Raw genomic sequence first — 14,109 nt, forward strand, 5'->3', positions numbered from 1 at the left:
TTCATGTGGGGCGACAATTTGGAAAGCAGGGCAATTAAGATAATATCATCCCACCTTTTTGTCCTTATTGACCATGATTCTTTCAAACTTTAGTACCTAGTTAATTTAAAGGGGTAGTTTCATGAAATGCATTTGAACTTAATTTACTGAACCGCATATTTTATCCTTGTTAAATGGTTAAACTACATTTTATGGCATATATTTGAAAGAATTTCAATTTTCTACCACGTAGTTTTTAAACTATCAAGACTTGAAAATCGTCTTTTTAAATTGCATATATCACAAAAAGACAATTTTCAAGATATTCAAATATAAGCTATATAAATGTAGGTTAACCCATTAACTATGACAAAATATGCGGTTCACTAAATTAAGTTTAAATGCATTTCGTGAAACTATCCCTTTGCTTGTTATTACATTGGTTACTTTTTTTCAGAAAATTAAAAATGCTGCAAAGAACGCTGAGACAATTTATATCAAGCAACCAATTAATCCTGAATTTTCCACGCACTTGTGATGTCAAATGGTTTAGCTTATCCAGTATATACTCTAAGAAGGCATTTGGTCTCCGGCCCCCTCCTCAACCATTTAACCTGTTCCGCCAAATGGCATATCCAAGGCTGAAAGACAAACATCCCAACAGTAGAGCAACGGAAATAAGCAAATTGGCCGCTGAAGAATGGAAACAATTAAGTGAGACAGAGAAGGAGGAATATAGAGAAATGTGCAAAGATAGAATTAAAGAATACAAGGCGGATGATACTAAACAAGAAATAGAAAGGATGAGGAAGGAAATAGAAGAATTAGTGCATGATCGACCAGCTCAATATCTAAGTACCAGGAAACGGTTGGCAATCCGGATTCTGGCCAATTTCGGAATCTAGAATCCGAATCTGAAGTCTGTTTTTTAATAGCGGATTCGGATTCTTAATTGTAAGGTTAAAATTAGCGTTCTTAGTTTTTTTTTGGTCCAAATATACCTATATTTTAATTTTTAACAAAGCTAGGTTAGGTTGAGTAAGGGTTATAAAGTGGCCGCTGTACGGTCTAGAAATAGGAGAAAAGCTACTGTGAAAATGAAAAAACGCAGCTTTAGATTCTTCCCAGTACCCGATAAAAATCCCTTGATTTATTTTAATTTATAAAAGCCTTTAAAATATTGCTAGAATCCGAATCCGTAAAAAAAATAAGAATCCGGAATCCGTCCAAGAATCCTTTTTGTTTTTGGACGGATTCTTGTAAGAATCCGAATCCGGTCCAAAAATTAGACGGATTGCCAACCTTAATCAGGTTACTGTATGTCGGAGATACCATGAGAAATAAGAAAGTTAGCAAGGAAGGCCCAGCAATTGCAATGACAGTAGCTAATGAAGGATTTAAAGCAATGAATGAGAAGGAAAGAAGAATTCTTCAGAAAAAGTATGAAAAAACCCAACAAGATTTTGAAAATTGGAAACAAAAAGTAATAAAAGACGGCAGAGTTAAAATTATGAAAGATCTTGAATCTAATTTAAATCAAAGATTGAAAAAATTAGAGTTTGATAAACCTAAAAGGTGTATACCTCCAAATATTTATTACTACCAGCAAACTTTCAAATCATATGAAGGATCAGATTCAAAAACTAAATTGCAACAGAGTATGAAGAAATGGAAAACTTTGAGTGCTGCAGAGAAAGAACCTTATTATGAATCTGTGAATAAATATAACAAGGAAATGATTGTTTGGAAGGAGACAACAAGTCAAGATGGAAGAATAGAGGTTATCAAAGCAATCAAGACATTACTAACCCAACTGAAAATGTAATTTAGCCTTCAAATTAGTTAGGCATCTTTCTGCGGATATTAAAAAATGAAAAATTATAAGATTTAAACCAGTTTTGTTAGCCTGTAATACGATGCCATATATGATTATTTTTCAGTATGGCTGAGAACCGGTTCTTTTCCAGCGGATATTAATCGGTTTCAATGCCATACTAATAGAATAGTATTTCCTTATCTAAAAAATATGTATTAACGGGTTAATTTATTAGTTAAATGGAGTGTAAAATCTGTGCAATTTTACTGTTCAATTGGGCGAATCATTTTAGCATAAGTTCTAAATGTTGGTTCTCTTTGTTGTATAAAAGTTTTTTTGCCTTAGGTAGGTAATGTTTGATAATAATGAAAATTAATATTTTATTTTGTTATGCTGTAATTTTATTTTATTATTTGTCTATTTTTTACAGAATTATTTATACAAAATGTTGTTACTGATATTAAACTTCTTTACTATTGTGAGAAATGTAGAAAGACTTGATACAAACGAAGATTACCTTACACACACTGAAACCCATTTTGACCAAGGATTCTCTTGTGACGTGTGTAGTATGAGGTTTGATCAAATAGATGACCTGGAAAGACATGGAGTAGAACATCAGTTATTAAAGTCAGAATTTTTAGGTAAAACTAATATAGGGTAGAGGGTGTTGTAAATCTTATTACCAGCCCCATACACCCACCTTAATTTTAATTTCAATGTAAACTCCCCCCTCCCCCCTCCAATCATCAAGATCTGATAACCATTCGTGCAAGTTGTCTTCATTTAAATTGTTTCGTGTCCCATTCAATTAATTTTATTGTTTATCTATGTTGCTGCTATGTCTGAAGCTGACAATATTAGTAAGATGAAAAAATAGTAAGAGATAGTTACATGAAGTACATTTCAGAAAAATTATTTGAATTTACAAATATACCATCTGTATATAAAAGGGAGGGGGCGGAAGTGACACTTTTAGAAACCAAAAATAAAACTCAAAGGAACTCAACTAAATAAAGAGTTAAAGCTCTGAGATTTGGCATGGCAGTTGCTTTAAAGAGGTACAATATTAACTGTGAAAGAATGGCGGCGGAACCGCCGCTTCCCACAAAAATTTGTTTATGCCTTTCTCGCCAAATAAAACAATTCGGAATCATCTGAGACAAACTTATTTTTTTCTCCATAAAATTACCCATATATTTTCATTTTGTGATTTTTCTCCACATTCAAACGTTTTCAACATTTTCAAAAAAAAATGTCAATTGCAAATATTAGGAATTTCTTTTTGTTGAAAAAAAAGTTTGTCTCAAACGATTGAAAATTGTCTAATTTGGCGAGAAAAGACAAACAAAATTTTGGTGGGAAACGGCCGTTTCTTCACGGTTACATATTGTACCTCTATAAGGCAACTACCATACCAAATCTCAGAGCTGTAACTCTTTATATAATTGAGTTCCTTTGACTTTTAGTTTTAGTTTCAAAAGGTATCCCTTTTGTATTACAATAAAAAAAAATTAGACATCACTAAACTACTCGTCGTGGTGCTTTTCAGAATACAAGACAGTTATATAAGCTGAAAATATCACAAAAATATGATTTTCAAGCCTTGATATTTTAAAAACTAAATGGTAGAAACAGGGGCGTCCAAGCTTTTTATTTTGGGGGGGGGGGGGTAACATTTTTTTAAGGTGGGGGGTAAATCGTTTTTTTTTGGGGGGGGGGGGGGTAAAATGGCGCGCGAATCGCGCCGCAAATTTTTTTTACCCCCCCCAAAATTTTTACCCCGGGGGTAAAATTAGCTTGGGGGGGGGGGGGGTAATTACCCCCCTTGAAACCTGTAAATGGGGTATTCCTATCCAGTTTTTTGTTTAGGTATGAATATTTTTTACCCGAGGGAATAAATGATGGACCGATAGGTCATCATTTATTCACATTTACTCATATTACTGAATATAATACGATGCTATACATAAAATTTCCAGTATGGCTGAGAACCGGTTCTAATCCACCGGATATTAATCGGTTTCAAAGCAATACATAAAATATAGATTATTAATATAGAATGATACTAGGGTAATAAATGATACCAGGGAAAGAAATGATATCAGGGAAAGAATTGATATCAGGGAAAGAAATGATATCAGGGAAAGAAATGATACCAGGGAAATAAATGACTATCTCAGGGAGAATAAAAGAATATTTACATCCACTATTTAAGGGGTTGTTTATATAGGAATGGCAGTTCCCCCCACGATATATGGTTTAAGGTTTTTTCATTATTAATAGGTCTGGGTATGGTTTTAGACTAGTTTTTTGCACTTCTCTTCGAATATAGAGTTCCTAGATGCTAGGGGCGCAACAGTCCTAGATAAAAATTTAACATTTTATTTAATTTCAGAGGATGGAACCATCAAATTAGAAATAGATTCATTACTTAGTACAGATGATATGGTAATAAAAGCCGAACATATTGAAACATTTCCAAGCAAAACCGCTGACCCCAATGATTTAGTGACAAAATTGAATGCTAAAAAGTTATAAACGTGTACCATTTGCAGTAATGTTTTTTTGACCAGAGATAAAATGGTCGAACATAAAAAAATTCACAAATTTGAAAAACGTTTTCAATGCACGCATTGCGCTCTTAGATTTAAAACTAAGGGTATCTTGTTGAAACATTTGAAGTTAGTGCATTCTTGTAGTGATCAAAGCACTTGTCAATTTTGTTACCAAACATTTACACAAAATATTAATTTTCTACCACATGAAACTGTTAATGAATTAAACAATAAAGATTGTCATTCTTGTAATACATGTGACAAAGTATTTATGTATAAAAAAGATTTGCTTAAGCATATAAAAGAACATGATCCTACTAAGGAAGATAAATTTTACTCATGTGATATTTGTAACAAAAGTTTTGTAAAGGAAAGTGAAATGAGTGAGCACAGTATAGTGCACAAATCACTTACACAAAAAGACAATTTAGAACCTACTGAAACATTACTTCAAAATATAGGTGAGGATTTTGTTACAACTTCTGGATATTCTTGTAATGTATGCGAAAAAGTTTTTGTCAAAAAGCTTGAATTGGTTGAGCATAAAAGAATTCACAAAGATGAAAGAAATTTCAAATGTGACCACTGTTATCGTGGTTTTAAAACTAAAAGTATACTCAAGAAACATCTAAAATTGATGCATTCCTGTATTGATCAAGACACGTGTGAATTTTGTAATAAATCATTTTCTTTAGACAAGTTGAAAACATATGTTGAGCCTAAATATAATTTCGATTTGAAAGTTGAACCGGAATATATTAATGAAGACTTTAAGGATGTGTTGCAAGAAAAGTTATTTAATATTCCACTAAACCATTCTATTTATTCAAAAGTGGCAGCTGTCGAAAAAATGAAGATTCTTTATTTTTGTGAAAAATGCATCATAACTTTTGAAACAGATGAGCTCTATGAAACACACATGCAAACCCACAGTAGTCAAGATAATGAAAGAGAACACCATAATGACAATTCGTTGGGTGGAGGTGAGTTTAGAGACTTGTTTTGAATCGTTGTCATTTTTTTAGAAGCGTTTTTTTTTTATTTGGTTGGGACCGTCCATACGTTCAAACAGCCTTTTGTACCATAACGCATATTTTTTTGCATCTTAAAATCGTCCCTTTTCCCTAAATCTTTCATGGGAATATTTTTAATAAATATGAAGAATTCCTATAACATACCAGCAACCCAAAAGTCATAAACTGAGTAGGTACCTAACCACCTGAAATATTTGATTTTTTTGGTGAAAAGGCACAATGCAATAAGCAAAGTATTTCTTTAATTATGTATATAATGAAACGACTTCCTCGTCCATATTGTAAGCTTGCAAGATATTGAGAAGTTTATGACGGGTTAACATCGATATTTGGTTTAATTTTCTACATATCTTGAATTCAAAGCAATCCAACTCTACAATATTGTTGTCCTCGTTGCCCGGTCTATTTTCTTTCGTCTTTTCTGAAATTCTGATTTATCATGTTGATCACCTACCTAATTTATTCATATGTATGAAAGAATTGCTTTTTTAGCTTGTCGTTAGTTTGTTTGCTTATAACTTTGTTTTCACTGCAAAGGCGTAAAATTTTAAGAAAACTTATCTTGCTTTTATTAAAGATAGCGAAGATGGAGTTTCTGTAGTGTACTCAAATTCAAATGAACTGAAACCAAATGACCTAGACGATACCAACTTAGGTGATTATTTATCTAAAAATCCACTACTGTGGCGTAACGCATAGCACATCTGCTCGTTGTCAGGAAGGTGATAGGTACGTATCTGGTCTCAATACTGCGTTATAACCAAAGGCATTAAAACTGGTTCCAACTGCTGCTATGTCACGTGCGTAGCATAAATAGTAGGGGTGCAACTCATGCACAATTAAATTACAGACAAAGGTCGTGCAATCAAAATGTTTGGTGTCTCTATAGGCCGTGTTAATTTAACTTTTGACAACATTTTTTTCATGATATCTTTATCCTTATTCATCTAATTTTTGGAATATTGACAAAATAATAAGCGAAGCATCTCCATAATCAAGACCTAATAATGTCATTATGTCTTTCAACAGTATCTTGTATTTAATATTAAATTAATATTCTGTTTATTAAGTTCTGACACTCTATAAGTGTTCGTTTGTCATATCGTCTAATTTTAGAGCTTCGCTTTTATGGATTATTGATGTTGTAATCCTTGTTTAAAAATAGGAAAGTATTGGCGTTGATTAATCTTGTTTATATTTAAGATGCTAATGATCAAACAGATCCGGTAGAAGCTCCTATGATTAATACTGGTGACTTAGAAGAAGAAAGGAATGAAACTGTTGATATCTTAGAGAATAACACAGGAATAACTGCATTATCTATTGATTACGTAGTTTAAAAAGGCTTGCCGGGTAAATCTTTGATTAATTTTGTTAGGGTATTAATCTTTAAAACTAGGGTTGGCAATCCGAATCCAGATTCCGGAATCCGCTAAATTTTTGGCCAATTTTGGTTCCGAATCCGAAATACGTTCTTTTATCGGATTCGGATTTAGGCTAAAATTAGCGTCTTGAGTTTGTTTTTTTACCCCCTCCCCCCCTATTTGAAGGCAAAAATCACCACCCCCCATCTCTCCCCACCTACACGACCAAGTGGAGAGATCAGAAAATATAAAAAAAAACGCAGCTTTAGATTCTTCCCAGTACCCGGTATAATATAATCCCTTAATTTTTTTAAAAGTCTTTTAAATATTGTTATTTAGTATCCGGAATCCGTCAAAAAAATAAGAATCCGGAATCCGCGAAGAATGGTTTTATTTTTGGACGGATTCTTGTAAGAAAGGCCTTTAAAGTATGACTTTTTTATGTAGGTATTTATTATTTTAGGTAAAACTTATTGCTAAGATTAATAAAAGATTTAAGGCTAAAGTTTCAGAAAAGCGTCTTCATAATTTTTCTGTCATTGGAGCACTAAAAATAATACTTACAGATTTTTCCAATAATTTAAGATTTATATATCTTAAAATAATTTTCATTTAAAGGAGTAAACTCTAATCTTCAGGACAATTCCTCTTTTCATTCAAATTAACCCTAAATAATTGTGGAATTTCCTTCGATAACAAAAATGTTTGTGAATTAATGCATTTACCAATATAGGGATTGATGTCAACCAGAGTAATAAGAAAGATTCTGTCAAATTACATAGATGCAGATTTTGTAACAATGACTTCTTGATGAAAAACTGTTTAGATGTACACATAAGAAAGGTTCACACGGGAGAGATACTCTATTCTTGTGACCAATGTAATAAACAGTTTATAACAAACTCACTTTTGAAGATACATTACAAAACGCATACAGATAATAAGCTTGAGTTTTCTTGTGATCTATGCAACAAATTATTTACAGCCTTTGCATCGCTAAAAAGACATAAGCGATTAAACAGATGTTCTAAGAAGAAAGTGATATTTGAAAGTTCTTCAATGTTATTAGATTCTTTCTCTTCTGCATTAAAAGGTATTTTTGCTAATTTTACATACACAATGTTTTAAAATCTCGAAAGGAGATCGGGTAGGGTTGTACCTTCCTTTTTAAAAATTTTATTAAAACGTGCTCTACCCCTATAGAAATCTTTTTGTTGATTTTGCCTTAAAGTCTTTTTAAGTGAGAGTTTATTATTGCTTAGTTCTTTTGTGTCGATTTCTTTGCACAAATTAAAGAAAAATCAGAAACAACATTATGATTCAAAGGATCAAAGGATTTGAAGATTCAACTTCTGAATCTCTTTTTAGGTAGAGTTTCTTTCATGTTGGTTTCTAAAAATGGGCCTTCTCTTTGTAGCCTTCTAGTATGCTTCAAGTGTACTAAATATCTTAATTACTATATTCTAAAATAACAATCTTTTTTTTTGTTTGTGCTTGTATAATTAGCAAAATAATATAATCTAGTTAGTCCTGAAGGAAAACAACATCATTGTATACTTTGTGACAAATCTTTTAACAAACTTAAATGTTTCAAAGCACATTTAGAAACCCACACAGAGGAAAGACCTTACTTATGTGAATTTTGTGATAAAACTTTTAAAACCAAAGAACATTTGAATAGACATATACAAACGCATAAAAATAATAATCCTTTCTCTTGTGAATTTTGCAACAAAACTTTTCCTGTAAGAGCACCTTTAATGTTACATTTGAAAACCCATAAGGGCACAAAACCTTATTTGTGTAATAAATGTGGAATGGTTTTTGCCAGCAAGATTGAATTAAACAATCATGACTCAGATCATGATGAGAATCTGGAAAGAAGTTTAACACATGAAGGACAAACTGGAAAAGAAATACCTCTAGATTTAAGCTCATTCTCTTGTGCTCTCTGCGATACGGAATTTGCAGACTATCAAAACTTGAAAAAACACCAAAAAATTCACAATGGTGATAATCTATATTCTTGTAGCGTGTGTGGGAAAAGTTTTACCACAAATGGTTATTTGAAGACACACATGACTATTCATACTGGAGAGAAACCATATAAATGTGAGATTTGTGGTAAAGCTAAAAGGACTAAACTCCTTTTAAGGAACCACAAAAGAGTACACACAAAAGAGGGCAATTCTCCAAACGATAAAGTCTCGCAATCAAATAATTTACTAGCCAACTCTTTGAAAGAAACGCCAAATGTATTATCATTTTCATGCAATTACTGTGATATACAATTTAACCAGAAACAAGACCTAGAAAACCACAAAAAAGTGCACAACAGAAATGAAAATATTCAAGTCCACCCATTGAAATCTGAAATAGCTACACATTCAATTAGTGTTAGTATGGTTGGTGTTAAAGAACAAATAAAACTACAAGACGTCACTACCAAAGACAATGAGGTTGATGATAGTGAAGATAACCTAAACAAGAAGATATTTCCTTGCCAACACTGCGACAAAATATTTACCCACAGAGGCAGTGTATGGGCACACACACAACGTCGCCATCTTGGCAAAGGTAATAAAGAAAAAAACATTTCATGTGATCACTGTGATAAAAATTTTAGTATGAATTACATGCTAAAGGAACATTTAAGAATTCATACCGGAGAAAAACCTTTTTCTTGTGACATTTGCAAGAAAGCATTCACTACAACGTCTGGTTTGTATATACACAAAAAAATACATTCAGATGTAAAGCCATATTCTTGTAAGTATTGTGGTAAAAGATTCATTCAAAAAGGGCAATTAGATACACACATCAGAGTTCATCTGGGAGTGAAACCATATTCATGTGAATTTTGTGACCATGCAGTTAGTGACAGGAGTGCTTTTACTAGACACAAAAGATCACACCAAGGGGACAAGCCTTATTTGTGTAGAATATGCCAAGCTATATTTGCTACCAGGGATGATCTTAATATTCATAAGAGTGAAGAACACCCCAACGTTTTGGATCAGAAAATACCCATCCTTGAACCTTTGGAAGCTAATATACTGCCTGATACAGTTTCTATGAATAGCATATCACCAGAACAAAAACCTGTAACAATCACTTTACCAGAAATGATAACTTCCACCAGTATTACAACAGAAATTGTAACTAGTGTTATGTCACATGAACAGCTTATAGATACAAATATAGATCAACTTCCCAATTCTGTAGATAATGAAACAAATGATGATCAGATCACAAAAGAACCTGTTGGTGTTATTAGTGAGGCTGACAAAACAACACAAAATAAAATAAAAAGAATCTATCCTTGCCAACAGTGTGATAAAACCTATACAAGTAGACGCTGTGTCTTGGCCCACACTCAGCGTTGCCATCTTGGTAAAGTAAAAGAAAAAAATATTCCATGTGAATACTGTGATAAAAAATTTAGCATGAATTATTTGCTAAAAGAACACTTAAGAATTCATACAGGAGAAAAACCTTTTTCTTGTGATATATGTAATAAAGCATTCTCTCAATTGTCTAGTTTGCGTATACATAAAAAAGTACACGCAGGTGTGAAGCCATATTCATGTGAATATTGCAGTAAAAGTTTTGTGCACAAATGTCAACTAGTTACACACAGAAGAATCCATTTGGGAGAAAAACCATACTCTTGCGATAAATGTGGGAACACATTCAGTGATCGCAGTGCCAAAATCCAACATGAAAAGAAATGTGGTTTTGGGGATAATTTAAAATGTAGAATATGTGACAAGATATTTAACTTTCAGGGTCTCCTTGATAGACACTTTACAATATGCCAAGACAAGTTTAATAAAAAAGGTTCCGAAGAGGTTGAGAAACCTAAACCTTCCACAATTCAAAATAACTCTGAATCATTTACATGCAAATATTGTGATAAATATTTTTCGAGTAATGAGAAATTAAAAAAGCACATATACATTGCTCATTCTGAAAAGAAATTTAAATGTGAATATTGTTTCAAAGATTTTCTTCTAGAATCAATGTTAGACAATCATATTCGTTCTCATACTGGGGAGAAACCTTTCTCATGTAATCTGTGCAATAAAGCATATCCAGCGAAACATAATCTTATGAGACATATAAAATTTAAACACAACGAAGTGTCTGATAAACAATGATTGAATATAGTTTTTAAATTTTCAGAAGAATTTATATAAAAATGTTTGAATCTAGCTTGTGACGGAGAGAAAGAAATAATGGAGGAAGTTAGCAGTGAATATATTCTTCAAGGTAAACAGGCGGATAAAAAGATGGTTACATTGTCTTGCATAGGCTAATATTTAGTAATTGCTTAGAAGTAAGAATTGATAGGCATGAAGAAATGGATAATGATAAACAAGTTCTTTTTCAAAGCAAAATTTACTTTGTGACACAATAATGAACATCAATTTTCCACGAATATTGAAATGAAAATTATAAAATCAATACCAGTTTTTTAAACGAAAACTAGTTTTAATCTTATAATTTTTTATTTTCATATCCGCAGAAAGCTGTATTTCTTCCATTGATGAAGCTCTATTATCATTACTATTTTTTTAGATGACAACCACAGATTGAAAAGTCAAGTAAATCAACTTAAACTTCTAGTGGACAAACAGGTTTGCATTCGTTAGTTGCGCATCTACTCTATAGCTATCCGAATATCCGTTCGTCTGTCCATGAACAAGAGAATAAAAAACATAACTACAATTGTATTGTTTATACAGCGTATTATTGCTGCGTCACTGAATTACAAAACTGTCCTTGTTTATTCATCTACTTCAATATTCATGCAGCTTCTTTATAACTATAATATATTACCCGCGAAAGTGGCTTAACACGTAGTACATCCACTCGTCGTTGGGAGATGATGGGTTTGAACCTCGGCTCAACATCGCGTCATAACTGAAGACGATAAAATTGGTTTCTTCTGCTATGTCAAATGCGCGACTTTAATATACAGAGTAGGGGGAATGCCTTGGCCCAAGAAATGCGCAACTCATTACCATGTACAGTTGGGACTTCCAGACAAGGTTCGTGTAATCAAAGAGTTGGTTGGCTGTTAAGAATAAGAGAGCATAGGGTTCTCTGATACACTATTCGGTTTGAGGGATTATTTGAAGCCATGAATCAATAAAAACTTAGGTACCTAGGTATTTATTAAATTTTCAATAAAATGTTTTTTTTTGTTTTAGTCCGAGACAATTAGGAATTTGAAGCAAGAATCTTTGGATAAATCTAGGAAAAAATATATTTCGATTGAAGGGTCCCAAAATATTCAAAAATGGAGAACTCAATCGGTTAAGTAGTCATATATAAATCTTAAGCTACATTTCTACTATATGTGATGAACTAGATGCTTAACCCTTAGCCTCTAGTGGAGGGCGGCGGATCCGGAAAATATCTTAAAACTACCCCAAGATATTTATAAAGCTTACCTGAAAAGCTTAAACAATTTGGACCTGCAATTTCCACATAGAGAAAAAAATAAAAGAGAGGAATCGAAGCAACTAGAAGACGAAAATAGGCAGTGGGCCTAGAGGCCTACTCGGCGCTGTTGCCGCGCTAAAATTTATTGCTATTCCACTACTTTTCAAATGGGAGGATTAAAAATGATTGAAAAAAAATATTTTTTTACTTTTTACTATTTCCATATTTAGGGCAATAATATTAGATTAGATATTTTCGTTTTAATTAAAAATTACATAGAATTTTATTTTTATTTAAAAAAATTTGTTCATGAAAGATGAATCCTTCTATTTCTAAAAAGGGGGAAATTTTTTTCATAATGAACATTCAGCTGATTCTGACCGCCCACGGCTGTTTGCTAAATATCGCTTTTCTTTTTATTCACATTATTATTTATGATTGACTTACAAAAAGCCCTGGGCGGTTTTTGATTTTCGTCTGCTTCTAAATTTAGGGATGGGGAAGTAGTATTTTACCATGAAAAAGGGGTGAGTATTCATCCTCTTATCCTTTTTCCTTATGAATTTCCAAGACATAAAATCCTTACTACTATATAGTAGGAAAGGTAGTCAATAAGAAAATATTTTCTGTTATCAGGAGAATTTTAGAATTTGAACAATATGTACAGATAAAGGCAAAGGTAATGATTTATTGAGCGTAGCTACTCTAGATTTCTCTGAGGTTATAAGTATTGATTGAAGGTGGCCACCCCAAATTCTCGGCTCTGACTTAAGACTGTAATATGTTAATTTATTCTATTTAAGTAAGATTTTATCCCGGCGTAAACTTGTTTTCTGGTTGTAATTTTGTAAACAAGAGGAAATGGTTGAGAAGAATTAGACACAGGGAATATTGACACAGCATGGGTTACAAAAGAAAAATCTATCAGACAAAAGCGTGGTTTTGACACAAATGAATTTCATGTTGAATCTTTTATTTTTGATAAGAAATATTAGATCAAAACAACTTTAAATTATCTGCTATATAAATAGAAAGCTTTAATTTGTTTGTTAAGGTGACAACACAATCCGACTCAGTTTTCACCCCCAAGCTTCAGCTTTCAGGCGTCGTTTCTAGTGCCAGGTTGGTAACTACTCTTCTTTAAAAAAACATCGTTAGTTTTCACCAATGAGTTTATGTTCGCGTAAATCTAAAATGTATAATTTCATTGAGATGATTCATCTTAAAAGGCTTTATAACCATTTGTGAAGTTTTTATTCAAATGACATAAACTTATATATCACATACGACCCAATCTAGCCTTGTTTGTCTTCCCTAATTCAAAAAAATTGTATTGCCCCCTGTAATTGTCGGGCAGTTGATGGGTTCGAGTACTGACTAAGATTGTACAATAAAATAGTTTCTACTGATGCTATTTCAGACACGAGACAATTATAAAATATGGATAAATTTTCAGCAAATACTGTGCTTTATTTCTGGTTAACATGACTCCACATTATTATTTTAGAACTCAATACTGGGATAAGGAATCTGTAACTTCTCAAGCAAAACCGGTTTTGCAGGAAAACTTAAATTAATTTTCATAAAAAAGCTCTCAAAATATTTAGTACTAAAAATTTGAGAGTTGTATTCTTTGTTTAATACAATGACATAAATCATTAATTGTATATGAAAAAAGGAATTCAAACTGTTGGCAAGCATTTATATTTTACTACTTTTTAAAAGCGAAGCTTTTCTATAATTAGGGTCGGTCCGTCCGTCTGTAACGGATAGCTTTTTTCGTTAATTTAGGCATGTTAGAATTGTCCTATCGATTTCAAACTTTGCATGGTGATTTCTTTAGTAGTTAGGTACGATTTAGAAAGCGTAGCAACTCTATAATCATTACAAAAATGTTCGTACGTTCA

General features: G+C 32.4%; 2 protein-coding genes across 4 annotated transcripts; both read left to right on the forward strand.

Moving 5' to 3' along the window:
- The first annotated feature begins 309 nt into the window (after positions 1-309).
- On the forward strand, positions 310-10,941 carry LOC145333474 (uncharacterized). Of its 3 annotated transcripts, XM_080178629.1 has the most exons (7): positions 310-834; positions 1,291-2,439; positions 4,194-5,336; positions 5,965-6,042; positions 6,591-6,690; positions 7,483-7,844; positions 8,276-10,941. In XM_080178629.1, exons 3-7 carry the CDS (start codon positions 4,379-4,381, stop codon positions 10,909-10,911), a joined length of 4,134 nt encoding a protein of 1,377 aa, XP_080034755.1. In that variant the 5' UTR covers positions 310-834; positions 1,291-2,439; positions 4,194-4,378; the 3' UTR covers positions 10,912-10,941. The 3 variants fall into 3 exon arrangements, with proteins under 3 accessions (XP_080034755.1, XP_080034757.1, XP_080034756.1); XM_080178631.1 differs by lacking the exons at positions 5,965-6,042; positions 6,591-6,690; positions 7,483-7,844; positions 8,276-10,941 and having other exon boundaries at positions 322-834; positions 4,194-5,331; XM_080178630.1 differs by lacking the exons at positions 4,194-5,336; positions 5,965-6,042; positions 6,591-6,690; positions 7,483-7,844; positions 8,276-10,941 and having other exon boundaries at positions 333-834; positions 1,291-2,227.
- On the forward strand, positions 10,934-13,779 carry LOC145333346 (uncharacterized). The gene is made up of 6 exons (XM_080178464.1): positions 10,934-11,023; positions 11,333-11,391; positions 11,968-12,012; positions 12,837-12,881; positions 13,257-13,324; positions 13,710-13,779. The coding sequence occupies exons 1-6, from the start codon at positions 10,990-10,992 to the stop codon at positions 13,777-13,779; spliced, it is 321 nt and encodes a 106-aa protein (XP_080034590.1). The 5' UTR covers positions 10,934-10,989.
- Positions 13,780-14,109: the final 330 nt, after the last annotated feature.

This window comes from Acartia tonsa, chromosome 12 (genome assembly GCF_053477335.1).
Source record: "Acartia tonsa isolate MP-2025a chromosome 12, ASM5347733v1, whole genome shotgun sequence".
NCBI lineage: Eukaryota > Metazoa > Arthropoda > Copepoda > Calanoida > Acartiidae > Acartia > Acartia tonsa.